This window comes from Lontra canadensis, unplaced genomic scaffold (genome assembly GCF_010015895.1).
Source record: "Lontra canadensis isolate GAN:19392208 unplaced genomic scaffold, GSC_riverotter_1.0 scaffold5, whole genome shotgun sequence".
NCBI lineage: Eukaryota > Metazoa > Chordata > Mammalia > Carnivora > Mustelidae > Lontra > Lontra canadensis.
Genome location: NW_022630999.1, coordinates 17,437,260 through 17,464,735, shown reverse-complemented (window position 1 = coordinate 17,464,735; position 27,476 = coordinate 17,437,260). Strand labels below are relative to the sequence as shown.

The 27,476-nt window shown below is 49.7% G+C and overlaps 1 protein-coding gene across 2 annotated transcripts; it reads left to right on the top strand.

The window, feature by feature from the left end:
- Positions 1-44: 44 nt before the first annotated feature.
- SPARC (secreted protein acidic and cysteine rich) lies at positions 45-22,854 on the top strand. Of its 2 annotated transcripts, none has more exons than XM_032851609.1 (10): positions 45-175; positions 10,177-10,246; positions 10,922-10,984; positions 11,538-11,625; positions 13,158-13,279; positions 15,739-15,859; positions 17,774-17,907; positions 18,595-18,743; positions 21,039-21,187; positions 21,651-22,854. In XM_032851609.1, exons 2-10 carry the CDS (start codon positions 10,190-10,192, stop codon positions 21,677-21,679), a joined length of 912 nt encoding a protein of 303 aa, XP_032707500.1. In that variant the 5' UTR covers positions 45-175; positions 10,177-10,189; the 3' UTR covers positions 21,680-22,854. The 2 variants fall into 2 exon arrangements, with proteins under 2 accessions (XP_032707500.1, XP_032707498.1); XM_032851607.1 differs by having other exon boundaries at positions 10,919-10,984.
- Positions 22,855-27,476: the final 4,622 nt, after the last annotated feature.

Here is a 27,476-nt window from a genome sequence, read left to right as displayed (position 1 = left end):
GAGGGGGAGAAGGAGGAGACAGAGGAGGAGGAGGAGGGACCGAGGGGTGGAGGGGAGACAGACCCAGCCCAGAGCTCTGAGTGGTTTCCTGTTGCCGGGCTCTAAACCCTCCACATTCCTGCAGACCTTCACACTGCCCGGAGCGCGCTCTGCCAGCCACCTGCCCGCCACTGAGGTATGCACGGCCCCTGCCTGGCCTTTCCCTCCTCTGGGTGCTCCACCCCGACCCCCTAGTTCCCTCCTGCGGTTTGTGTACAGAAAGAGGAGCTGTGCTGGGAAGTGCTGGGTCAGGGATGGGTACGCGTCTCCTTGGGGCACCATCACTGCTCCCACTAAGGACAGGAGCTTGGACTCACTGCCTGTTGCTTTTCAGGTGGTATAACTTGGTCTCCCTTTCAGGTTTGCAGAAAACAATCTCACTGTGTCTTTGGGAGTGTTTTCTCTCTCCCTGTCTCTGTCTGCGCCTGCCTCTCCGGTTTCAGAGGCTGCCGGCTTAGCCTCTGGGCTCCCTTTGCAAATGTGGCAGCCTGCTTTCCTAGGAATCTGATCTGGTCACAGCTGCACGGGGCCCACTGGCAGCCTGGGTCTGTCCTGCTCCCGATTCCAGGAAAAGACTCTTCCTAGACTAGGTTTTCCGTCAGGGGTTCTGTTTTCCAAAAGGAACTTTGCATGAATGATAAATTGAACCCTAGAAGGCAATCGGAGGGGGGTGAGTGTCTCGATCTTGACCTCGAATCAGCCCCTCTGGGAAGGTTCCCATTTCCCTGGAATTCTCCCCCATTGACCCCCTCCCCCCAACACAGGCACTCCGAAATAGCACCGTCAGATAGTCACTCCCGGGTTAGGCATTGTTCCCATCCTGGGCTGCCGGGTGTAAGCACAGGAACTTACTGGCAGTAGCCCTTAGTGTACGTAGATCTGAAGACCCCAGACATCTGATATCATCCAACCAAGCCTCTGGGTCCTATGGGAGGCTGGGTGTGGTGGGGGATGCTCCAAGAAGGGGGGTAGGGGGAAGGCAAGCCAGAGAGAGTCCCTCGGCAACTCTCTCACACCTCCCTGTTTGGAAAGTCCACACTCTACACGGAAACGGTGTCTAGCCTTTTAGGATGTTAAGTCCTCTTTGGACACACTCTTTCTACCTTCCTTGGCTCCGTTGGCTGGTTGGTGAGTGGACTTCCTGGGGTCTGAGGAACACTAAGGGAAAAGGGGGCACTGAGATGAGGCATGTCTTCAAGGAAGCCCAGTCTGCCCAAGAGAGAACAGAGAGGCCTGCATTTTCCTCCAGAAAGGACAGCATTCTACGCAGAACACGGGGAGAATGTTCTTACTAGCAATTCTCTAGGGTTAAATTTCTATTTTCTCCAAGTGCCGATGGGAGAATGAGAAGCAAATAAGAAGTAGGTTGGGTGACTTAAGACATACATTTTATGTAGTGTCTTAGGTAAGTCCTTTGGACTTAGTTTCCCTATCTGTAAAGTAAGAAGGTTGGACATGATGGTCTTTGGGGAGCCTAATGTCATCTGAGACTTTCAAGAGGAAGTCTCTTAAACCAGAATCCATGGACTGGCCTTTGAATGGGCTTTAAGACATCTGCAAGCCACTTAAAACTGTATGTATAGTAGTAGTAGTAGTAGTGGTAGTAGTGTGTGTGTGTGTGTGTTTGTGTGTGTGTATGTGAGAGAGAGAGAGAGACCGAGAACAAGAACAAGAGGCATTCACAGCCTTTAGTGTTAAGATATACTCCAATGGATGTACTACTTCCCAAAGGGCTGGAGGGCATGAGGATACGGGAGACGGAGTGTGGGACTGGAAGCAGATGTATATTCGCAGGGGGATCCACAATTTTGAAAGGGAGTGTTTGGGAAAGAGAGGGTTAACTCACAGTGCTCCACTGCCACATCGACAAAGCCCCAAGCAAAGGGAGGAGGGAGGGGGGAGGGGGGGATGGAGTGCCTGGAGAAGGAATCAACTTTTGAAACTTTCTCCAAGTCCCACCCACAGAAAGGCTCTTCTTTGCCATGACTCATTCTGGGAGGAATGTGAGTTGCCACGGTAACCTTTTTTTCAGGGTCTCTGCCTGCTGGCTGGGAGGGGACACTGAAACACTCTGAACCTCAGGCTCCATCTGAATGTCCCCCACCCCACTCAATCCCCAAATATCAGGACAGCAAACTCCAGGTCCAGCCCTACAGATCTCCCAGGATCTCAGGGCTGCTGTGGGGCTGTGATAGCCTCCCTGATCCGCTTTTGAAGACCTGAGTTGCACTGCTGTTCCTTCCTTCGGGAGGTGCCATTTGACCTTGACTTAATGGATTCTCTGTTCTGAACCCCAGTTTATCCCTTGGTTAAAGAGTAGTAACAACGGTCACCTCAAAAGGAGATCATGTGGAAGAAATGGGATGCTATGCAGGAAACACTTGGTACACTGTGGTCCCCCAAGCCCACCATGCAGTGGGGTTTTTCGAACCGATAAACTCAGGGCATGCAAAGACTTGGTGAAATCATTTCCAGCTTTTTTGGTCTGTCAGCTCTATCATCTTGGGGTTTTCTTATAACTTCTCTTTATTGAAAGTGTTAACAGGCACTTAAACAAAATAAATGTTTAAATCCATTTTGATTTGGGCACCTTTGTATTTCCCAATACAAAGGTTGTTGTAGCCTCCAGTGTGAAAAGAGCATTGGCCAAGGGGATGGCACAGGCGAGTCACAACTCACAGTGAGTGACATTGGGTAAGACCCTTCCCCTCCCTGGGCCTCCGTTTCCTAATCTGTTTAATGGGGACTCTAGGTGGTCTGCAGGGGTCCTTCCAGGTTCAAAGTCCTGCAAACCTAGATCCCAGAGGTTGCTTTCATGAGAAGAAATAGATGGCCTACATTTTTAACCCCTGAGTCCCTAGCTGGAAAGGAAACAAGAGAGGAGGGGTGAAGGGATCTTGAGTTGCGTAACAGTCCTGCTAAAATCTTTGTCCATCTGTAGAGACTTGTCAACCAAGAGCATGGCTGGGGCTTGCTATTTACAAGAGCAACTTCCCTTGATATAAATAAACTATAAATAGGAAAGGACGGTGGAGAAAAGTCAAGAGCTCAGGATGTGAGGTAAACAGGAGAATATTTGGCCTTCATGTCATTTAGCTAGGTAGCCAAGTGTGCAGAGATCAACAGGAACGGACACAAACCCACAAGGATGTGGACTGTAAACATCGATTTTACCAACAGGCACCCACTGGCATAGCTAAAAATAAATGCTTCCATACGTGGGCCAAGACAGAAGGCCCCGCTCTCACGCGCCTCCCCCTGAGGCATACGTTGACTCACAGACAAGTTCCAGGTGTACAACCTGATGTATGTACAAACCCGGGCGCTGACCTACATGGGCCCCAACAGACAGATGCTGAGCCCGGTGGACACTCACACATACACAGCTTCACTCAGATGTCCTCAAGGCTATAGGTCACTGTGATAGACACACTGCCAGGTGCGCAGATGTGACTGCCACTTGTAGCCATGCACTGATGTGCATAGCCAGACATAACTACGGGTTACAGTAAGGGGGTAGACACATTGGACACATACAGCACCAAATCACTGGCCGCGCTTTACAGGGAGAGAAAGTGAGGATCAGAGAGGGAGGATAATCACTGTGACCTTCAACTGATGTCTGAGCTTAACTTCCAGAAGCTCAGAAATGTCCAAATGTTCACTTTCCACTCTCCTTTCCTTCCTTCTGTCCTACCTTCCTTCCTTTCTAATTCTTTTCTTCCTTCCTTTCTTTGTTGGTTTCCAACTGGTCACTTTGGTTTCACGCCTGTGCACCTCCTTCTACAGGCAACAAACCCTGTGGATGATCAGTGACGGTGATACTTTCTCTCTTTGTGGGCCAGTGTGGCCTATCCCAGCCCTTAGGGCTTTGCCATGAGGCCCCCAAAATGTGGCTAATACTATTTCTCCCTTCACCTGTCTTTAAGGGAGGAAAGAGAGGGCTGGAGCTGAGCTCTCAGCGAACCTGCGGATTAATGAAGCTACTACCTTTTCTCTACAGCATAGAGCCCAGATCCCGACCCCAACCCTGAACTCTGGGATGCCTGAGCTGGGCAGAGCCAGGGCCAGCAAGCAGTGACTTGGCAGAATTATTTAGAAAAGCAGCCTTCTCTTATCCAGGAGAAAGAGATGTCTTAGGCAGGAAATTAGCTCTACCCTCACTCTCAAGCGATGGAGCTTGGTGTCTATAGAAAAAAATATGGATAGAAATAATCAACTCTGTCCAGAACTGGGTTCTTTCAGAAACTTGATGTTAATCTTCTCATCTGGGGATCCCTCTGGGTCATCTCATGACAGTCATAGCATTAGGGTCCCAGACTGATCAGATGAGAAAAGAAACAGCCAAACAAGGTGAACATCTCGATGTTTCTGAACATCTGGAAGTTTAGCGTCACTATCAGCCTGCTGAGTGAGTTATGACCCTTGAGTGAGTTATTTTCCCTCTCTGAGCCTCAATTCCTCTATCTCTAAAATTAGAAGCATGGCATAGAGGATTCTCCTGCTTGACAATACCAGTCCATTGGTAGTAGCTGCCAGAAGAGCTGTATTCAGGATTCAGATGCCACTCTGCACTTTGGGGAAGAAAGCATGTGATCGATTAGTAATGTCTGCCACATGCACGGAGCAGGAGCAGGTGGAGACATTTCCACCATGTATTTGTTATCTTTGGTATGTGACAGCCTGGATTCTGATGTTCTTTCTCATCCCCTCCATTTGTGGTCACCGTGATGCAGCAGTGGCCCCTAGAGGGAGCCAAGGAGGAGAGCCTGAAGCTCCACCCTGGGCCTCTCCTAACCACCAGGAAACAGTGAAACGTGGCATCTTAGATGCCTTTATGGAAACTCAGTTAGGCTGATTCTAGTCCCGAATTCCAGGGCTGCTTTGGAGTCACCCCAGAACCACTTCACTGCTAGGCTTGAGCACCCATAACACCCTAAAATTTTCCTGTAGCTTCTTCCCTTCCAGCAAGAAATATTAAAATTGGAAGCAGAGTCAAGGGACAGGTTTGGGGGGAGTGGGGTGATACTCTGAAAGGCTTCTGCCTGAGCTGACTTAGAAAGTCAGGGCTGAAAGAAATCTCAGGGATCATCTTGCCCCAGGGTTTTCAGACTGTGTTCCTAGGAGAACCCAGAGAGGCTCCAGGGCATCACAGTGGCGTCTGAGTGGGGAGGACTTTCGTCCCCATCTCAATTCCTGAGGACCTGCTGTTGTTTTTTTCATTTCAAGCTGATTCGTTGAACAGATTATAGTGAACTCCTGTTTCAACAAATGCGAAAGGCTTTTAGCTACTTCAAATATTGGACTTCCCAGAAGACCTCGTTGAAAGAGAGGGCTTACATAATTTTGAACAGCGCCAATCTAAAACAACCTCCCCATTGTGCAGATGAGCAGGGCCAGCTGTGGTCCAGGGAGGAGAGGAGCCTTCTCTAAGTTTGCACAGTGAGCTGGGAGCAGCACTGCCAAGACGGCATCCCGGGACTCCTGATGTGCTTGTCACGAGACCACCTCCGGGTGGCTGTGCTTGCTCCCAGGCGGGAGCCAGCCAGTGTGGCCGCATCGGCGCCTCTCTGGCCTGGCTCGGACCTCCTTCCAAGTCTCAGCTCCCTGGCGGGCCTGGCTCACAGAGGGGGTTCCTTTATTAGCCTCCAGACTTGTTTTTCTCTCTTTGGGCTTGTTTACCAGGAACGTGTGTTTTTGGAACCCTTGTTTCCAAGCCAAACAGTGGGAGAGAGATGCTTGGTTTGCGTCAGCAGCTCAACTAAGAGGCCAGCCTGGGGCCCGACTTCGTCACTGGGTTCTCTGGAGGCTGGGCTGGTGTCCCCTTGACCAAGAGGAGCAATGTCTCCTTTGTTCCACCCTAACACCCTTTCTCCCTGGGCCAAAGACAAAGAGCCTGGATTCTTGCCTTGGATTCTTGAGGGGGATGGAGATCCTGGGATCTGTGGGTTTATGGTACTCTTCCAAACAACGTTGCTTACTTCTTGTATTCTCTCATATAAATCACCCATGAGCCTTTCAAGGTAGGTGTGTTATTTCCATTTTACAGATGAAGAAATGAATTGAGGCCCAGAGAGGGAGAGTCCCTTTCTGAAGGTCACACAGTGGCTAAGTGGCAGAGCAAGGATTTGAATCTGGACATTTTGTTTCCAGAGTCCCTGTGCTTGCCTTTATGCTACATTGCATAACCACTCTGCATAAACACTGGTTACCTTTATAACCACTCTGATGTGGTCGCCACTAGTCCCATGGGGCTACTTAAATTTAAATTAATTAAAATGAAATCTGATTAAAAATTCAGTTCGTTTACACCAGCAATATTTCAAGTGTTTGGCAACCACATGTGGCCAGTAGGTCTCATAGTGGACGATGCTGACACAACAAATTCATCATCTCCAAAGGGTTCTGTTAGACTGCACTGCTCTGTAAACCTCCTTCTACTCAAATCGGATTTGATGATTATAACTCAGATTCTGTGCTTCTCGTTCTTAAGAGCCCGTGATTCCAAGACTTGCAATCTAAAATTCCATGATTCTGAGATTTCCCCCAGTTGTGACATTCAGGGACTTTTCAGTGTCCAGGGAGAGCCTGAAGGAGGCCCTTTATATTTTGAGGGAGATGAACTGGGGGGCTGGCTGTACTTTTCCATCCCCAGAGTCTTTCTAAAGAAAGAAAGTGACCTCGGCTTCGGGTCCTGCTGGCAGCCAAGGACGGGTTTTCAGCCATCTCCAGAGCAAATAAAGGCAAAAGGAAGGGACTTGATGTACGGAACAGGGGGAGGAGGCGGTGATGGGGTGGGGGTGAGCAGTGTCTGCGTTTGATGACCACCAAGCCAAGGGAAACACACCGTAATGTTCCTGCCCTGGCCCAGGCTTCTTTCCCTGGACCTCGGGCCAGTTCACAGCCCAACTGGGCTCCATTCAGGTGAGCACCTGGGAGGGAGCAGCTGCCAAGAGAAACTGTGAGATGAAGAGCTGGCCAGTGGTGGAACAGGGCTGCCCGGGTCCTCATTCAGCCCTGCCACTCAGTCCCTGGGGCTCTCGGAAGATTTCCTCCCCTCTCCAGGCCTCATTCTTCTCACCTGCACTGTGGGACAGCAAGACACACCTTGAGCCTCCAGTGGGATGCTCGAATGTCAAAACACTTCGGAAAGGATAGACATAGGCATCCTCATAAACTAAAGAGATATGAAGGAAGGAGTTTTCATTTAATACTAGTGATTTCTACAAAGCTGTTGAAATTTTCACTGAGTGTACCAGATCTAGGTTTGATTGGCAAAGGATGTGTTCCAAATACTGGGGTTTGATTCCGTGTTCTGGCCTCCTGGGGTTATGGCCGCCCCCCATGACTGTGCAGGATGGGCGCCAGACCCATTTCAGAGAGCCTCAGGGAGGGCTTCTATACACGTAGGAAGTATGGCTGTGCAGGAAGAACCGTTCAACTGTGGCCCTTCCCTCTCATCCCATCATCTGGAAGGAAAGGGTTCTAGGACTGGCAATGGAGCACTGGGCACTGGGCAGAACCCCAGATTTGGAAAATAACTCTTTCTCTAAGATTTTGGCTCTTTAGAAAAACAAACAAACAAACAAACAAAAAAAAACACTGGCACTTTCTGCCTTTCTCCTCCACTCCCCCACCGGATGGAACATAGTCCCTATTAGGCTCAACCTAGCTCCACGAGAAGGGGCTTAGTCAAGGCAGTCTGACTTACAAGAGGCCTGAGTGTTGCACGACTTCCTGCTTTCAACCACAGGCTCATCGGGAAAGTGGGACTAAGGCCTCTCCCATGCCTTTTCTGTGTCCATGGGATGTGAGGCCTTTAAACACTAAAAGCACTATAAGATTTAGAATTATTTTTCAGTTCTGGCTGTAAAACCAGCAGCAGAAAGTGTGAGTGTGCCACTGGGAAAGAAGTGCAGGAAGTGGGGGAGGCAGGACAGACAAAAAAGCTGAACTGACCTTTCCTTAGTCAGAAAGGGGAGCGTAGTTGCTCCATTCAGATAAAGGATGCAGACCCCGGTGATGTTGGTTTTCCGGGCTCTTCAACTGGAAGGTTATTGCATTTCCAGTCCTAGCATGGACTAGTCAAGTCCCTGACACGACTTCTGTCACTGGAGCCCAGACAACACCTTTCTGTGTTTCTAGCTAGCAGTCTCACTCTGCCCCTTTGACTTCAAACAGTCTCAGACAAGTCTTCCATTGATGCTTTCTCTTCTGTTCCATTCATAAAATCATAGGCTGGGGTTGTCTTGCTTGTATCTTCCAAATGGGAAAAGAAGCAGGGAGATTTTTTCACCTCTAGGCCTGGGAGGGAACAAGCAGACAACTGTATGGGGCAAGAACATTCTAACAACTGCCCAGAAAGGGAAGACTGGACTCCTCTGGGAGTCAGAGCCAGGGTGAAGCAATGCCAGGCCCCCAGGCTGATTCCTCTAGATTTCTGTTAGTTTTATTTCATACACAAGCCATGAAGTAAAAGGTGAGGTTTTGTGTCTATTTTAATACCATAAAGGGCCAGTATGAAGTCTACTCTTCCTCTTCCTGTTTCTACTGCTTGAATACTGTAATCCAAGTGAAGAAGGATTATACCATACGTGATGACACAGGCCAAGACCAGCACGTGCCTGCAACATTTTAGGGGCATTTCAAGAACCCACCCTACAACCTCAAAACTTACCTAGTCTAACCCTCACAATAATGGAAGTGGACACAAGGTCTAGGGAGGACAAGCCATTAACCAATACACCCAGATAGTTTTGAGGCAGATCAAGGACCCCTGGCACTGAATTCCAAGCAAGGGTTTTTTTTTTTTTTTTTTTTTTTTTTCCATGATGCCAGCGTACCTCCAAGATGCTTGGTCAGTAGGAAAGTTTTGGAAAGAACTAGGGATGATGAGCCCAATATAGAAATTTGTGTGGGCAAAAGAGGGAAGACATGGATACAGCTCACCTTGACTAAAAGCTGCTCAGGGCCAAGGGGGGCACTCTTGTTTTGCGTAGCCATGGGAGGAGGAACAGAGTAGACCAGATGTTTGAGGGAGGCAAATTTAGATCCCTACAAGAGAGAGCTTTCTAAAGCCATTTGGAAATAGAAGCCCATCTAGTGAGAACATGAAATAAAATATCTTCCTACTGTTCCTCTGTGAGAGATGGCATTTTGTCAGGGAACCATCAGAGAAGATTCTGCTCCCAAGTCCTTTGTAGTCATGAGATTTTTGGAGTAAAGAGCTCAGCATCTGGAGAGTAAGGTTTCAGCAGTGATCAGGGCAGGAGAATATTCTAGATCTCAGCTAACATCCTTTAGCTCTGAAGGGAAAAGAGGAGAAAATATGAGCACATCCAAGTATTTGGATAATTTCCTTAGAGGATCCAGAGAGGTCCTGTCCCTTCGGGGTAGAAAAATGTGGCTACCCCCAAGTTTCCACTGGTCACACTCCAAGACTATTGTTCTTTGTTTTAGAAGGTAGATATCATTGTCTCAAATTGGCAGGAGGTTTCTGCTTATTAACTCTGCCCATCCCCCTCCTTCCTTCAGAGGGAGTAGGAAGGAGGAGGAAAAGTAAGAGGAGGAGGGTTAGGAGGATAAGAAAAAAAATAAAAAAGAATCTAGAACATCAGGGATTTAAGGGTCCTTGAAGGCGATCTGACTCAGTATTGTCCAAGCTTGACTTAGTTAGCCAAGCACCTTTGTTGAACCACTATTTAAAAACTTCAATAAATGTACTGACAAAAGACACTCCATATCCTAACCATAAATGGAAAAATCTTTGTCTCTTGTCATAAATGGAAGGAAACTATAAAAATAAACACAAAGAAGACAAAACAACTTCGTTGGAATTCCAGCTGGATATAGTTTCCTGTGGAGCCCCTGAGCCAGAGGCCTGTTCTCTGTTACAAAGGAGATAGATAAGTGCTTGGAAGGTATTTAAGACATCTTAGCCCCGAACTGAGGTTTTCTCTTCATATAGTCGGGATTGGAAGAGAATTGAGTAGAAGCAAATTTCTCTTACATCTTTCACTATAACTTAACATGCACCATCTAAAATGACCTCGCGTATCACAGGAATTCAACGTCAGAAGGAGCTCTCCATCAAGAGGACGCCCACGCACTCAAATCTCATTCTCTGTCCCCTCACAGGGTACCCAGCACCATGAGGGCCTGGATCTTCTTTCTCTTTTGCCTGGCCGGGAGGGCCTTGGCAGCCCCTGTAAGTATAAGTAAGGAGAACCCATCTGGTTGAGCTTGGCTTGGCCCTGCTTCTTGGCCAGGGGAATGTGGAGCACCCTGATGGACACAGTCCCTCCAAGACTTGCATTCAGGGGGCCAGTAATGGTTGTCCAAAGCTAAACAGGAAGCCATTACTGGAAGAGGGAGGAAGCAGCATGCACAGACAGTTTCTCTCAACCCCTGATCCCCCATCCTCTCTCCACTAGGAGGTGTGAGTGATGCTAGACTCTGGCAGGTGGATTCTGCCAAAAGATTGGGCAGGGTTAGCATTTCTTTTAGAAGAAGCCCCAGGAGGCCAGACACCTCAGAGCTGTATATTATCTTGCTTCTTCTTACTCCAAGCTGACATGGCAGGAAGGAATCACAAAATCACAATAGTATCGTACTTGTGGGGAAGATAATGACTTCTGTTAAAATGCATGATGTTCCTGCCCGTGGGTCTCTGTGGGTCCCACTCTAAGCTGAAAGGGGTTCCATAGGACCCCTGTGTTTGGCTTCTCTTCTGTCCTCATCACCCTACCCATGGCAGCCCCTGAGGCACAGCCATGGGGCTCTCCAGTGAGCTGCTCTCCTAGCTCCTCTGGCTGGAGGCACTTCAGAGCCAAAGCTGGCCTCGGCCTTGACTTCTCTGAAACACATTTTCTCTTCCCAGCAGCAACAGGAAGCCCTGCCTGATGAGACAGAGGTGGTAGAGGAAACCGTGGCTGAGGTGGCAGAGGTAGGTGGCTGGGGATCCCAGACTCCACCTTCATTCTGTGGAGAAACCGGATGAGTGCTATGGGGTCTTGACCCTGGAACAGAGCATTTGCCCCTTCCCATGGGCACACACAGCACAGATGTGAATCCCATGTGTCCCCCAATCCTGATGCTCCTGAATGCTTCCCAAACCTTCCACGGCACCCTAGAGTTGGGAACTATGATTTTGAAATTTTTAATTTTTAAGCTACGGGACAATTTTTCTTAGGTGGCTACCCATAGTCTCCCCAAACACAAACACCAAGGGAGAGCTGCAATGGTGCGGCTGGCGGGGGTGGTGGGCTTGGTACCCCTCCTACCCCAACACCCCTGGTGGCCTCTGCAGCATCTCAGTGGGCCTGTAAGAGTCCATCTAAATTCTGGACCCTGGCATTTGTGCTCCCCGTGCCCTGGTCCCGGCACGACTTTCCAGCTTGTCTCTCCTCTTGTGGGACCTGAAGCTCCAGGCAGGTCCTCTCCAGTGTTTACCCACAAGGGTAGGAGCCATTGGACTCATCCTTCTCCCTCCACCCCAGGGACCTGTGGGAGCCAACCCTGTGCAGGTGGAAGTAGGAGAATTTGATGAAGGTGCTGAGGAGACTGAAGAGGAGGTGGTGGCTGAAAGTAGGTCCTATTCTCGTGTCTTGTTGTACCTAGTCTTTGCCCTCCGCCAGTTGAGCTTGGGGCCTGCGGATAGCCTATGTGAGGTTCCTTCCCAAGGAAATTGAGGGTGGGCTCCTCTCTGCAGGGTGGGCTGTTGGGAAGAAACAGTGTGGACTTAAAGGCTGGGCATCATCTTTGAAATTTGGGCATGATCTGCGTATAGCCCGGCTGTCTATGCTCTGAGTGTCAGGAAGGGATGTCCCAGGCTGGAAATGAACTTCTCCCTTCACAGCTATTTGCCCTGATGCCAAAATTGGGTTTCACATTCCCACTGAGGGCACAGGTCCCATGTGGTCACTGTGCTCCTTGACGACCTCTGTCTCAGCCCATGCCCCAAGTGGGTGCAGACCTGAAGGAACTCCAGGAGTTTTCACACTCCTTAGCTTATTGCATCTGCATACAGCCACGAGCAAATAAGGCCTGGGAACCTGATAGAGCTCATATAATGCTACGCTTGGAGTTGGTGCCAGAAAGAGAGAAATGTCCTAGGGCTTCCACCTCCTGCCCACCGTGCTGGCATCTCCATCCTGCAGAGTGGAGAGACGTCATACCCGAGGGGGTTAACAGCATGGAATTGGGAAGCAAAGCCACCTAGCTTTGCCTCTAAACTTGTTGACTCCCGCTGAGAGTGCCCTCTGCCAGCCTGCTTAGCTGCTCTGAGCCCAGCTTCCTCGTCTCTAACACAGGACTGATGAAGACGGTAGACCCTCACCCCACAGCTGTTGGGGGTTATGAGATGAGGCATGAGATGGCCCAGTGCCTGGTAGGGCAGCCATCCAATAAAGAATGACTCAAGTACCCCACATCACACATAAGGAGGAAACGGCCAGATGGGCCAGATGGAGCCGTCAGCCCGAGGGTGAGGGCGAGGGCGAGGGCACAGAGTTTTTGGGGGAGCAGGGGGCCATCTACTGAGTCTGTTCCTTCCCTCCTCCAGGCGCACCCTCATCCGGTGTTTACCAGACACAGCGGGGCTCTATTGTTCCGTGTGGGCCTCAGGGCGCTTATCCCTTTTCCTTTACGACCACTCAAGTCTGTTTTGCTTGGCCTCTCAGCTCCCTGGCTCCCTGACAACAGCCGATTGATTTTCCGAGTCATTCAAGAATGTTTATTTTATTTTATATTTTATTTATTTATTTTTGAAAGTTTATTTTATGATCCAAAAATGCCTCACTATCATTGAGGAACAGAGAGCTGAGAACGCAATGGTTGCTTCGGTCCTCAAGGGAGTTACGTGGTATCCAGTGCTCCTGGGTCCCAGATTAAGCCTGTGGCTCCCCAAAATATGCCTGACCCTGACCCTGACCTCACACTGAATCTCTAATCTCCAGACTGAGCCAATTTCTCGCTTAAGCGCCCGCTGCTGGGCTCAACAGAAGAGAAAGGAGGACTGAGGGCTGCCCAGAGCAAGGAAGGAGTTCTGCCCCAGGATCCATCTGGGTGGGCTGGGATGGACCCAGTAGTGCTAACTACATGCCCTTGTGCTCTACCAGACCCCTGCCAGAACCACCACTGCAAGCACGGCAAAGTGTGCGAGCTGGATGAGAACAACACTCCCATGTGCGTGTGCCAGGACCCTACCAGCTGCCCTGCCCCCATTGGCGAGTTCGAGAAGGTAAGGCCAGGGGGCTGGGGACTCGGGCCTTTGAAAACATGAGTGGCTACCCAGAACTCTGGTGGCTCAGTGGTTCTATGGGGCAGTTCCAGTCTCAAAATCCCCTCACTAGATAGTCATAGTAGGAAAGTGGAGGTAAGGCTCTGCCTGTCACTGGGTCCCTCCAGCAACCAGCAAGAATTTATTCGGCACCAGCAGGTTCCCCGCTGTGCACCAGATCCAGAAAACGAACATATCAAGAACATCAGGCACTGAGATAGAGGCTTTCTCGGCTTGGGAGCAGCCTAGCAAAGCATCGGATCCAAAAATGTGGGTTCTGGGGTCTGATGGAAGGTTGACTTCAAATTCCATCTCTGCCCTTGTTAGCTGTGAGATCTTAGCCAAGTGCAGAGCTTTTCCAAGTCTCAGCTTTCTCATCTCTAAAGCAGGGGTAGAAATGGTCTTTATTTCCTAGGACTTTTGTGGGGATTTGTTAGGTAGTACTTAGTACTTAGTACCCAATATATGCTCTATTTTTTAAAAGATCTTATTTATTTGAGAGAGAGACAGAGAGAGCATGAGCAGTGGGGAGGGACAGAGAGAGAAGCAGACTCTGCACTGAACAGGGAGCCTGATGCAGGACTCAATCCCAGAGCCCTGGGATCATGACCTGAGCTGAAGGCAGACGCTTAATGGACGGAGCCACCCAGGCATCCCCAAATATTAAAAAAAAAAAATCTTTCAAAACCCATCCATTCTGCCTCCAGTAGGGCTCCTCCATCCATCCATCCATCCATCCATCCATCCATCCATCCATCACATCTATCCATCCATCTATACAATTATTTATTGAGTGCCCACTCCTGACAACCAAAGTGCTCATGATGACCAAACTCAGGACAGCAAATCTGGTATCAGCACTGCTCCCACAACTTCTTGTCTGGGCTTTTCATCTTCAGTCTCTCTCCAATATAACTTCTCCTCTGGGCTCCAAATTTTAGCATCATTGTCAACTCTTCTCTCCTCCTTACCCCTGTTACCCCCATCCCGCTGGTCACCAGTGCCCATCCACTCTCCCTCTGCAGTGATATATAAGCAATACCAAGTAAGTGTGTACAGGAGGTATGATACAAGTCTCCCTGCCTCCTAACACAGATACTTACTGCCACTGTCCTTGCTCAGCCCTCGGTACCTCTGCTTGGCCACCCCTCTGGACAGACATCCTTTAGGAGAACTTGCACGACTCAGTGCTGGGCTGTATTCACAGCCAAGACTTACTACAGTGACATGTTAAAGATACACAGCTAAGGAATAATGGAACAAGACATAGGGAGAGTCTGAAAAAAAAGGGGAAAAAAAGACAAAAAAAAAAAAAAAAAAAAAGACATAGGGAGAGTCCGGAGGAACCCACGTACAGGCTTGCTTCCTTTCTCCACCGCATGAGACTGTCTCACAAAAGGCTTTCTCTCCCCAGCTACGAAGATGCAGCCACATGTGAGCAATGTTTCTGCTCAAGGAAGCCCATTATTTGACTCGGCACTCAAAGTTTTCATTGAGTGCTGCCTAGCACGTCCTCAAATTCCTGACTCCCAGAAGGAAAGCAGACGTTCAGCGTGAACTGTGTTGTTTGTACAAGTGGTCTAGGCACAGTGAGGCGTCCTTATCATCTGTGGAAAATTTTATAGCTGTGCAGGGACTTGTTTACCAGCCAAGATCGCAAGCAGGCCTTTCTAAGTATACCAGTCCCAGGCTTGCTGTGTTAACTTTTTCCTGTAAACTCTGCCTCTTTGCCATCCCCATCTTTATTTTTAAAGATTATTATTTATTTATTTGACAGAGAGAGAGAGATCACAACTAGGCAGAGAGGCAGGCAGAGGCAGAGAGAGGGAAGCAGGCTCCCTGCTGAGCAGAGAGCCTGATGCGGGTCTTGATCCCATGACCCCGGGACCAGGCCCCGAGCTGGAGACAGAGGTTTTAACCCACGGAGCCACCCAGGCGCCCCAAAGATTTTATTTATTTACTTGACAGAGATCACAGGTAGGCAGAGAGGCAGGCAGAGGGGGGAGCAGGCTCCCTGCTGAGCAGAGTCCAACGCGGGGCTTGGTCCCAGGACCCTGGGGCCATGACCTGAGCTGAAGGCAGAGGCTTTAACCAACTGAGCCACTCAGGCGACCCTGCCATCCCCATCTTTTTAATTCATCCTTTGCAGAGATGCCAGGTTTGTTTTCCCCTAGCTCAGCCTGATTTGGTCGTGCCTCTGCTCAGAGACCAGCAGGGGCTGTTAGCATGGGCTGCACATTGGTCTGGGAGCCCAGAGATCAGGTCCTTGTTGCAGCCTCACCACTAACTCCCTGTGTGATCTTGGGCTAATCACATTCCTTGCTGGCCCTTTGTGTCTCCCTCTCTGAAATGGGCAAAGATGGTGGTACCCACAACGGGCTTTGGGAATGAAGGTGAGGTACTCTATGCTTTGCCAACAGGTATGCAGCAATGACAACAAGACCTTCGACTCTTCCTGCCACTTCTTTGCCACCAAGTGCACCCTGGAGGGCACCAAGAAGGGCCACAAACTCCACCTGGACTACATTGGGCCTTGCAAATGTGAGTCTATCCTTGGGCACTTCCAGCCTCCCAGCCCACAGAGAGCCCTGGGCTCCCTGGACGCTGGCTCTGCCGCCCTCATGCTGTGTGAAACTGGGCAAGTCTCCTCCCCTCTCTGAGCCTCTAACAGGATTGCCATTTATAAAATGAGAAGATTGTCTAGGAGTAGCTTCCTCTCAGCTCTGTATTCAGGACACTTCCCAGAAAGGACTGAACAGTTGTGGAAGCATAAGACCAGGGAAGATTTTTCATTAGCATCGAAGACAACTCATTCTGTTTCTTTAATGATCAGGATGTCTTCTACAGGGCTAACCCAAACTTTTACTGTTTCAACATTGTAAAGCAAAAATGATGTCCTGTCTCGACCTATAAAGTGGTTTTTGTTTTTAAATTTTATTTATTTATTTATTAAGTAATCTCTACACCCAATGTGGGGCTCGAACTCACGACCTTGAGATCAAGAGTCGCATTCTGACTGAGCCAGCCAGGCACCCCTAGGCCTATAAAGTTACTTAAAATATTTGAATTTGAATGCTTTAAAATAGGAGGCATGCCTGTCAGTTCCCTTTAGGCCCTGTTACTCAGTGTTGCCATATTCTTGGCCTTTTTACTCCATCACATTCCTATCTGTCCACTTAACCCACTGAGCCACCCAGGCGCCCCCCTATCTGTCCACTTAAGGCACATGATTAACCACCCTCTTCTAGAAACCCGGGGAGTCAGGTGTTGGGGTGAAGGGATGCTATGGTATTGTCTAGCTTTTTGTTGGTGATGCCAGGTACAGATTCCATGGGCCCAGGTACCTCCTTCAGCATTGGCAGTCTCCTTATCATTTGAAACATCCGAGGCCACATCTGGTTCCCCTCCAAGATAACATCCATGTTGTGTGTCTGGTACGCTCTGGCACCAGATGGCACCGAGGAGAGCCACTCACTTGCCTCAGGTGTGTAGAGTGCAGAACAGTGGAGGAGAAAACCAGGTTCTCCTGTGGTCAGCCCCACTCTCCCGGTTATGGGGCCCGGGGTGTGAAAGAAGGCCCAGGAAGGAGGCTGGGGAAGGAACATCGATAGGAACCTTTAGGCAGTGAGACTGAGTATGCCAAGGGGCCTTTTACCAAGTGGCCCTCGCTGTCCTCCGGGGCGCATTGCTCACTTGCTCCCATTCCTAGTGTGTCCCCCACAAATGGTCCGGTCCCTTCCACTCCCCGGCTGGCGGTGGAGAAGGAGGTGGTCCTAACCACAGAGGGAACTTTCCCTAGGTTTAGGATGAGGGAGGGACAGGCCTCTAGGCTTGGGGACAGCCACATGCCCTGGATGGTGGATGAGCTCTGATAATGTGGCCTTGAGCAAGCCCCTTCTCCCCAAGCTGACCTTTGATAAGTCCAGCAAGAGGGTGGACTTGGTCCGACATTCTGGGATTCTAAGTTCCAAAGACTAGGAGGGAATCATCATGAAGAACGTTCTGGTAGCTGAGCAGTCCTGACCTCCCCAACCTCCCCACCCCCGCCAAGCTGGGCCTATGGATAGATGTTACTCCTGAGCCTCACAGATTTGAACCCCTCCCAATGGCTGGCAGCACCAGCATGGGATGGGCGTCTGCTTTCAGTCCCTATCACCTAGAGAGATGCAGGAGTCACTGGGGTGACCCATTTCCCGCAGCAGGTCAGATCAGGCCAAGGGGAGAGCCTTGTGTCTCCCTTTGCAGAGCATTCTTCCCTCCACAGAATCTCCTATGCTCATTGTGGTGTGAAGAAACTGGCCCAGAAGGGCCAAGCCACTCAGTGTGCCAAGGCCACTGACTGACGTAGCTGTGGGAGGAGGCCCCGTGGTGGGAAGCGGGGCCTGGCCAGCATGTAGGCCCTCAGGCTCGGAGTGTCCGGGTCGGTGCTGACAACTCTTGTGTTTTGGACTCCAGACATCCCCCCTTGCCTGGACTCTGAGCTGACCGAGTTCCCCCTGCGCATGCGGGACTGGCTCAAGAACGTCCTGGTCACTCTGTATGAAAGAGATGAGGACAACAACCTTCTGACCGAGAAGCAGAAGCTGCGGGTAAGTGCTCTCTTTCCAGTCTGTACCAGTGTCCCTGCCTGGCACCGAGATAGCTCCTGGCTCCGGGCTGGCTGAGGCCCACGGTCCTGTTCCTAAAACCAGGCCCCCAGGTGTAAGCCTACACCCCTGTTCTGATGAGCGCCTTTAACCTGGGTGCTGAACACAGACTTCTCGTTGTCTTTGGAGGCCAAGGGTATGCATTCACTTCTCAAAGACTCTGAGAAGTCCTGTAATGAAGAGACCTGCTCGCTTTGTCCAGCCCCCAGCGTCAAACAAAAGGGACACAAACTGCCCTATTTCTTTTCCCTTCTGAGTCTGTGGACCTTAAACTTGACTGGATCTGCCAAGCGCTTGAGTACGGACAGAGTGCAGATTCCTGAACCCCACCTCCCGCCTGCAGAATGAGTGTCCCTGAGAAACCAGGCCCAGGAGGCTGCATTTTAACACACTCTCCCGCTGAGTTTGATGGGCCAGCTCTGTGGAGACAGAGCCCTTTGAGATCACCCCCATGCCTCCACTTCTGCGGATGAGATGCTGCTACCCGTGTCTGCCACTTCCTTCCCTCACTTTGAACCTTGGCTGTGGCTGGTCTGTTCCAGCTCTGGCCGACTGTCCAAGGTAGAGGGGCCCTGACTGGCCTGGCCCATGTCCCTTGGACCCTTCGTCACACCGAATCTGTTCCCACAGGTGAAGAAGATCCATGAGAACGAGAAGCGCCTGGAGGCTGGAGACCACCCTGTGGAGCTGCTGGCCCGGGACTTCGAGAAGAACTACAACATGTACATCTTCCCCGTGCACTGGCAGTTTGGCCAGCTGGACCAGCACCCCATCGATGGGTAAGACCTCCGGCCCTCAGGATCACAGGGGGCCGTGCTGGCTTGGCGTGGGAGCAGACAACGTCACCGGTCAGGGCCGGTAGGCGCACTGGGTCCGGAAAACCTCTCAGCAGCCTCTGCTGCTCCCAGCCCTGGAGCCCACAGTCTGCGTGGGGGCTGAGGCAGGAGGATGGGGCATAGGAGAAAAGATGCACACCCAAGGGGAAGAAAGCCACAATACATTTTCATGCCAGAAGAAGCAGAAGTCGGTAGGAACTGAAAATCCCCCCTGACCCCTGGGCTTGCTGGCCTTGGGTGTTCATGAGTTGTGAGAGAGCGAGCTAGGAAGGAGCACAGAGACTCCATGGGGCAGCGGGGTGGAGCAGGGGACAGCCTGTATGGTCACAGTCCTTCAGCAAGACCAGAGACCCAGACCCAACAGGGTGAATGGGCCCTGGGGGTTCATAATAAGTCCACAGAGCCCATCCCATCCTCATTGCAAGCCCTTGGTTTAATTGTTCTTGCCTCTCATCCGAATGAGTTCTGAAGTGTCGTGGACAGGCGGGCAGCTGTCAGCCAATGAACGCTGCCTGAGCATCTACTATGTGCTCAGTGCTATTCTAGGCGGGTGGGGGTGGAGGGTGGCGGTGGGGTGGGGTGTTTAATCAGGATTGACACGGTCCCTGCCCCTGGGACACTCACACTGTGGTGATGATCTGCTCTCACAATCAAAGGAAAATGTGAAAAGGCTCCCAGAAGGCACAGGTGGTGGCTTGCTGCGCGGGAGGCCGAGTGGTGGTGGTCATGACCCTCATGTAACTTTCTGGTCTCCTCTTGCTTGTGTTTTCGGAGGAGCATAGGAAGGAGGGCCATCCTGTGTATGTGCCTGGGGGAGCTCACTCTTTACAGAGATGCTCCTCTCTGGGGGCTCACCCCTTATTCTTGGTCCAGGCTGTGTGCCTGGAGCCCGCCCTCCCTGGCGGCAGTCCCCCTGGGCTGGGGTCTCCTGAGCTCTGGGAAACTCCCTGCTGCTTCTTTCCCAGGCTCTTTTCATGGCTGGGATCCAACTGAGTCACTCGCGGTGGAGGGGGGAGGAAAAGTCAGGGGGACATCTGGACCTCAGGCTGAACAGCTGGATCCCACCAGGATGAAAGGAACCGGAGGGAGGTTTCCAGCTGGGGTTACAGGGACTGCACATCTGGGAAAGTGCTCCAGCCTGGGCCAGGGGATCCATCCGCCCCCTCTTCTTGTCCCAGAGCTGCCTGAGTCCCTGACCCTCTTGGGACCTCAGTTTTCCCACCGATAAACTATGTTAGGGGAAGGAGTGCTCCTTCCAGTTCAAACATTGTGTGGTTCCTCCATGAGCTGAGGGTGGGGGGGCAAAAGGTCTGGGGGTAGAGAGAAAACTGGTCTCAGTGTGGCCCCTTGGGGAAGACTGTTTTGAGGACAACTAGTTGAGGGCTCTGTGAAATAGGGAAAAAATTCATACATGTGCCCTGGAGTCAAGGCTGGCTGGAGGAACAGGAGAGGACAGTGGGAGAGAAATGAGATGGCCTCCCTTTCCCACATTATGTTATTAAAAAAAATTAAAGCTCTATGAAGGTTTCAGTTCTTCTGGCCCTCCCGCAAGTTCTAGTCCTTTCCCACTTCTCCCCAGAAGGCAGCAAGCACTCTTACCATTTTGATGTGTCTCTTTTTACAGTTTTTTTTTTTTTAAAGGAGAGAGTGGGGTGGGGCAGAGGGAGAGAGAGAGAATCTTAAGCAAGTTCCATGCGCACGTGGAGCCTGACGTGGGACTCGATCTCACAACCCTGAGATCATGACCTGAGCCGAAATCAAGAGTCAGACGCTTAACCGACTGAGTGTCCAGGTGCCCTTGGACTCTTTTCTGTGCATTTGTAGCTACACAAATCTGTGTCCACCAGAAACATGCATTGTTTCATAGCAGATGTCGATCTTCCGATAGCAGAATATTTTCATTTTAAGTTTCTGTGCCCTGATTCTCAGCCAATTAAGAAACAGTTAAATGCACCAAGAGACCTGTCTTATGAATCGATGGGATCTCAGAACTGGAAGGGCTCTTAGACATTACGGTCAACTCTCCCTGCTTTGCTGGAGGGGAAACAGAGGCTCAGAGTGGGGCAGTGCCACAAAGTGCCACTAGGTCCCACAGCAGGTCAGCGGTACACAGAGGAGTAGACTGGGATCCTGGCTCCCTGTTCTGTTTGCACGCCCCTTCCTTCTGCCCTGTGGGGCAGGCTCGCTCTCCTCTATCTCTCGTGAAGTGTTCTCAGGCCCTCCCCCTCTTGCCTGCAGGTACCTGTCCCACACCGAGCTGGCCCCACTGCGTGCGCCCCTCATCCCCATGGAGCACTGCACCACCCGCTTCTTTGAGACCTGTGACCTGGACCATGACAAGTACATCGCCCTGGATGAGTGGGCTGGCTGCTTCGGCATCAAGGAGAGTGAGTGTCTGAGCAAAGGGGCCACCGTCCTCTCCCCACCTCCCCTCTGCTCTCTCTGTCATCTGTGTGTCCATCCTCTCGGCCCAGCTCTTTTCTTTGTGCCTAGTTAACTCTTTTCTCTGCTCTCCCTGTCTGGGTGGGCCTCCCTGTTCTCTCAGGTGGCTTCTTGTCCATCTGCTTTCTCTTTCCCTTCCTCAAGCGTAGCACTCGGTCTGTGCTTAGTGCTATTTTGGGAGCTGGCAGGCACCCAGAGAGGGACAGGAAGTAACTTGGCAGTATGCGTGAATGACAGGACAGGCCGGGGCAGGGAGACCAAGGTCCTCAGTCCCCAGCTTCCTGAGTGACCTTGGGCTAGTCCCCTGACCCTTGCCCGGGGATGGGTGGGACCCACCAATTCCTGGGCTAGCGGGTCTTCCCCCATATAGGCCTCATTCTAATTCTGTTTTCTTCTCTTGCTTTGCAGAGGATATTGACAAGGATCTGGTGATCTAAATCCACGCCTCCTTCTGCAGTACCGGATCTTCCCTCTTTGATTTTCCCCTTCCTGTTTCCCCTAATGTTTAAAATGTTTGGATGGTTTGTCGTTCTGCCTGGGGACAAGGTGCTAATATAGATTTAAACGAATACATTAACGGTGCTAAAAATGGAAATTGTAACCCAAGTCATGACATTCTTAATCATAACACGGCTATCGATGCCTCTTGCTCACCCACTAACGGTCCCATTCTTCTCTCACCATTTGCTGTGCTGCCCCGTGTCCTAGTGGCGTATGGGTGGGAACTTTGATTTGCTCAAGTCTGCCTTCAACACATCCTGCATTTTCAGATTTTCTCTCCATTTCTCTGTTTGAAACTAGTACTCACCAAGTTAGTCTTTGTGTTCATTTTATTTCAAGGTATTGGCTGCCAGGGGGTCATCCCCACGTGGCCTGAAGGTGGGCAAAGGGAAGTAACAGGCACGTGATGCTGCCAAGGATGTTTCTGGAACTAGGGGACTAGTGGGAGAAAGCCCTGGAGAACCCACCAGCCAGAACTGCAGATACGAAGGCTGTCACCAGAGAAAGGACCTGAGTCTGTGTTAGGAAAACACATTAACTCTCACATAAGCCCGGTTCCTCACCATTCTCTACCCCTTCATCTTTCAATGCCCTTTGTTTTCACGTTAGACTGTCAGTCCAAACTTCTGGGAGCCGGGGTGGACCATCAGCTCTCTGGAATCCGCCAGGTCCCTGGGGAGTGGCTCACCACACCCTGCCGGGCTTCTCCCCTCCTAGCTGTCTTTGGGAAATGCAGGACTGGGAGGCTGTTCTGACGAGGAAGGCCAAGGTCAAGGGCGAGGTGTAGAAAATTGCAAAGTAGAAAAAGTGGAGTTGGTGAATTGCTTTTGTTTTGTTTTGTTTTGTTTTCACATTTGGATAGCTGTCATGAGAGGTCTTTCCCTCGGTTTCTAGCATGTTCCTCCTTTTCTCCCTCTCTCCACCTTTTTTCCTTCTATTAATCAAGAGAAACTTCAAAGTCAATGGGATGGTCGGATCTCACAGGCTGAGAACTCGTTCACCTCCAAGCATTTCATGAAAAAGCTGCTTCTTATTAATCGTGCAAACTCTCACCACGATGTGGGGAGTTTGACAAATCTTTCAAAATAAAAAGTAACGACTTAGAAACTGCCTTCCTGAGTGATTTTTGCATGTGTCTCGATCTTAGACACCTCATTACCCTCACCTGCAGACACAGGGACAGAGGCATCTACACACAACTGCACAACGGCAAACCTTTGCAAACACTACTATGCTTTGGTGTACACACAGGCTTCTTTATACACAGGGGGTATATTTGTACACAGGGCATGTATGGTTCCTATAAGCACAAATTTAGCTTATTTTTAACACTTTATTTGTTTATTTATTTATTTATTTACTGGGGGAAAGGAGAGGGAGAGAGAGAGTCTCAAGCAGACTCCCCACTGAACATGGAGCCCAACATAGGGCTTGATCTCATGACCTTGAGATGGTGACCTGAGCCAAAACCAAGAACTGGATGTTTAGCCTACTGAGCCACCAGGCACCCCAAGCTTACTTTTAATTTTATGAACTGTGTGCTGAACTTCTTTCATTATTGCATTTCATTATCAGAAACACCAGGCTAAGCAACTATCTCCTTCCACCACCCACCCATCCTCTTTTTAACCCCCCATACCTATTTATTTATTTCAAAATTTTATTTAAATTCTAGTTGCCATACAGTGCAATATTGGTTTCAGGAGTAGAATTTAGTGATTTGTTACTTACATACATACCCAGTGCCCATCACAAATGCCCTACTTAATACCCATCACCCATCTTGCCCATCCCCCTCCCACACCCCTCTATCAACCCTCAGTTTGTTTTCTGTCTTTAAGAGTCTTTTATGGTTTGTCCATCCATCCATCCATTCACCGAGTCAATAAATGTTTATGATAGAGCCGTTAGGCACCAAGTCCCATGCCAGGTGATGGAGACTCTACTGTGGCAAAGCAGGCAAAGCATTTGTTCTAGAACTTCTAGTCTAGTAGATTAAACCACTTTACAACTAGGGGCCCCTGATTGGCTTGGCAGGTAGAACATGCAACTCTTGATCTCAGGGTTGTGAGTTCAAGCCCCATGGTGAGTAGGGAGATTACTTAAAATAAAATAGAAAAAAAGCAATTGCACCCCCTCAATATAAATGACAAGAAGTGGGAAGTGCAGTAAAGGAAGAGTAAGAGAAACCATGAATATGTACAACGGGAGGGCGCAGCATTACTCCAGAGCTTTGCAGTCCACATGGTAGCCACCACACTGTGGTTACTAGATTTAAGTTTAATTAATTAAACTTAATTAAAATTAAGACTTAAGTTCTTTAGTCACATTAGGCACTCTTCAAGTGCTCATTAGATACATGTGAAGAGTGGATACCTAATGAACAGGGTAGATCTAGAGCATTTTCATCATCGTGGGAGGTTCTATTGGAAAGGGCTCTTCCATGGCTTCTTTGAGAAAATCAGAGCTGAGTCACAAAGGAAAAGAGGGGATTAAGCTTGTAGAGTAGGCAGAGAGGAGGGAAAGAGCATTCTAGGCAGAGGGAACAGCATGTGCAAAGGCCCCCAGATAAGTGGGGAGCAAGATGAGTCCCAAGCTGGTAGGGCTGGAGCACAAAGTGAGGGGTGGGTCATATTGGATGAAACTGAAGAGGTGGGCACAGGCCAGACCACACAGTCCCATAAGCTATGGTGAGGAGTTCGGATTTTATTTTTTGTGCACTGGGAAGTCATAGAAGTGTTTTAAATCAGAGAGACAAACACTATTAGATTAGCTTTAAAAAGAGCACTCTGATTCAGGAAAGAGTTAATGACCTTGTAAGTCCACAGAGCACTTTTCAAAGTTCACGCATGTTCATCGTGCTAGTGTGATAGCTCAGGCTAGTAATTCAAGACTCCCGTTAGAGACGGAAAAATAGGCTCAAGAAGTGTGCCCCACTTCAGTGGGCCAAGAGAGCTGAGTCTTCAGGTGCCAAGTTGTCCCCACCGCCGCCAAACTTCTATTTGAAATTATTTTCAAATCATTAAAATAATGCAAACTCATAAAAAAAAATCAAATTGTATTCTGGTGTTCTCTTTTTTCAAGAGAGAGGAATTGACTGGCTTGGTCCTGGCCCTTTGAGGAATGCAAGCCCACAACTGGTACTCTCAATCTCTAGGGATCCAAACAGAGACTGATAAAATTGAATTCTGGTATTTGTTCATTCACTCATGCCTTCAGTGGCATTTGTCAGATGACTGCAGGAGGTTAAGCACGTCCTACATGCTCATGAGTAGGGCAGGTGTTGGTCCCTGCTGCCTTGGAGCTTTCCTTCTAGCTAGGCAGACAATGCACAAGTTACCATTTCAGGTAGAAACATGAGCTGTAAAGGAAATAAAGCAAGGGAGCTGTGATGGAGCATGGCTTTATAGTGGGTTTGTTGGGTAAGGAGGGAGATGTAACCTCGGACCTCAGGACCTCAGGATGTAGTCCTTATGTCTCTGTTAACCCCAGGGCAGATTATCCGTGAGATGCTCCCACAATTCTAACAGCTCTGCCACCAACTTACAGAGAGACAAGGGGTTCAGGGAAGTTGAGTGACTTGGTCATGTGATGAGACTATGAGAAAAGGAGGAAACTGGAACCCAGAGCTTTCTCCCCATATTGAAATGTCTCCCTCTGGGAGCTTTCCTGTTCTTTTTCAAGATTTTATTTACTTATTTGACAGACTGATCACAAGTAGGCAGAGAGGCAGGCGGAGAGAGAAAAGGGAGGAAGCAGGCTCCGTGCCGAGCAGAGAGCCCGATGCGGGGCTTCATCCCAGGACCCCGAGATCATGACCTGAGCCGAAAGCAGAGGCTTCAACCCACTGAGCCACCCAGGCGCCCCCTCTGGGAGCTTTTCAAGGACAAGGCATCATCAAAGGGGCATAAAGCATGAATCTGCTGGCTGTAGAACCACTGATGAGCTCCGTTAACAGGGGCCCTCCGAATCTAGAATCCTTCAAGGCAGTGTGTCTATATCTTATTTGTGCTTTCTCTATCTTTAAATCAAATCACTTAAAACAAAACAACTTAATATTTAAAGGAAATTATTTCATTACCTTAGGTAGAAAATCAGTACCATTTACGGTAACTAGAGATAAACCATAAAGATAAATACAATAAAAATATAAATGCAATGAAAAAATAATGTTATGCAATTATGAATGTGTCCCATGTTTGAAGGGTGGTTCTGTTTCTTATTAAAAGGAAAAAAAAAAACAAGAGATTTTCTCTTTGATAACCGGATGGCCCCAAAGAGAACTGAATGTTAACTAACGCCAAATCTGTAACTCTCCTAAAATCATCTGGGCCAGGGTCAGGTTGGGGGGTGTCTCCCTCCCTTTGGGCAATTCCTCTCTGCAGGGAAAGGAGTGTGGGTCCTTTGGAGACCACCTGAGTCCCAGATAAAGGAAGGCTTCTTCCTTCTGAATACTTGCGCAGAACTGGATTGAGCCCTTTGAGTCCAATGACTCAACTTCGAGCTTGTTTCTTGTCTGATGATAATGGTCCCTCATAGATCATTGTGTCTGACACAGAGGAAGCCAACAATAATAAAAAGACTAATACTTCCAACTTAAATGTGAGGTGCCCGCCCTTCCTTCCCCCTGCCCCAGACTGATCCTTTTGTCCTTGGTCCTCTCTCAGTTGTAAGGTTTCCTGCTTCAAGGCCACGTTCCTTTTGCGAAGGGCCTCTGTGCTGGGCTGCCTGGTGTCTATAAAGGTTTTGGCTACAAGACTGCAAGGGTTAAACATGTTCAGCAGGAAACGGAGAAATATGGCTCCCTAAGGACGTAAAGGGGCCCTGGTCAGGGAGAGAGGAGTCTGGTTTCTAAACCAGTGGTGTGGGCCTGGACAAGTGCCTTCCCCTCTAGGGGTCCAGTCTCTGGTTCTAAATAAGGGTAAGGGAGCTGGATGAGATGGTCCTTATTTTCAGAGAGTCTGTGAGATTTCTTCTTTCCTTGTGAACAGGCCGTCCTAGGAATAAGTAAGCCCCCAGGGCCATGGAGGCCTCACAACCTGGTTTCCAGATGGCTCTCCAGAGCCAGCAGGACCCATTTGTCTCCTGGCTGAGCCACAAGCCGGCCAGGCTGTTGAGGAGGGTGAGGGCGCCTCCTGGCGGGACTGGGGAGAAAGGCTCTTAGAGCTGTGGGATGGGTCTAAACTGACTGCCGGAGCATCCAAGCCATAAAGACCCGTAGAAGTCATCTAGCCCAATCCCCTCTTTTTCCAAATGGGGAAACTGAGGCTCACAGGAGTGAAAGATATTTCCTCGGGTAGAGTTTTCAGATAAAACACAAGATTCCCCGGTGCCTGGGTGGCTGAGTCGTTGGGCATCTGCCTTTGGCTTGGGTCGTGGTCCCAGGGTCCTGGGATTGAGGCCCACATTGGGCTCCCTGCTTGGCGGGGAGCCTGCTTCTCCCTCTCCCACTCCCTCTGCTTGTGTTCCCCCTTTTTCTGTCAAATAAATGAATAAATAGTTAAACAAAAAAACCACAAGTTTCCCACTTAAATTTGTTTTCAGATAAACAATAATTTTTTGGGGGTGCTGGTATAAGTACATCCTATGCAATACTTAGGACATTCCTCTTCCTCCTCCTCCTCTTCTTTTTCCTTTTCTTCTTCTTTTTTTAAGATTTTGTTCATTTATTTGACATAGAGAGAGAGAGAAAGCACAAGCAGGGGGAGTGACAGAGGGAGAGGGAGAAGCAGG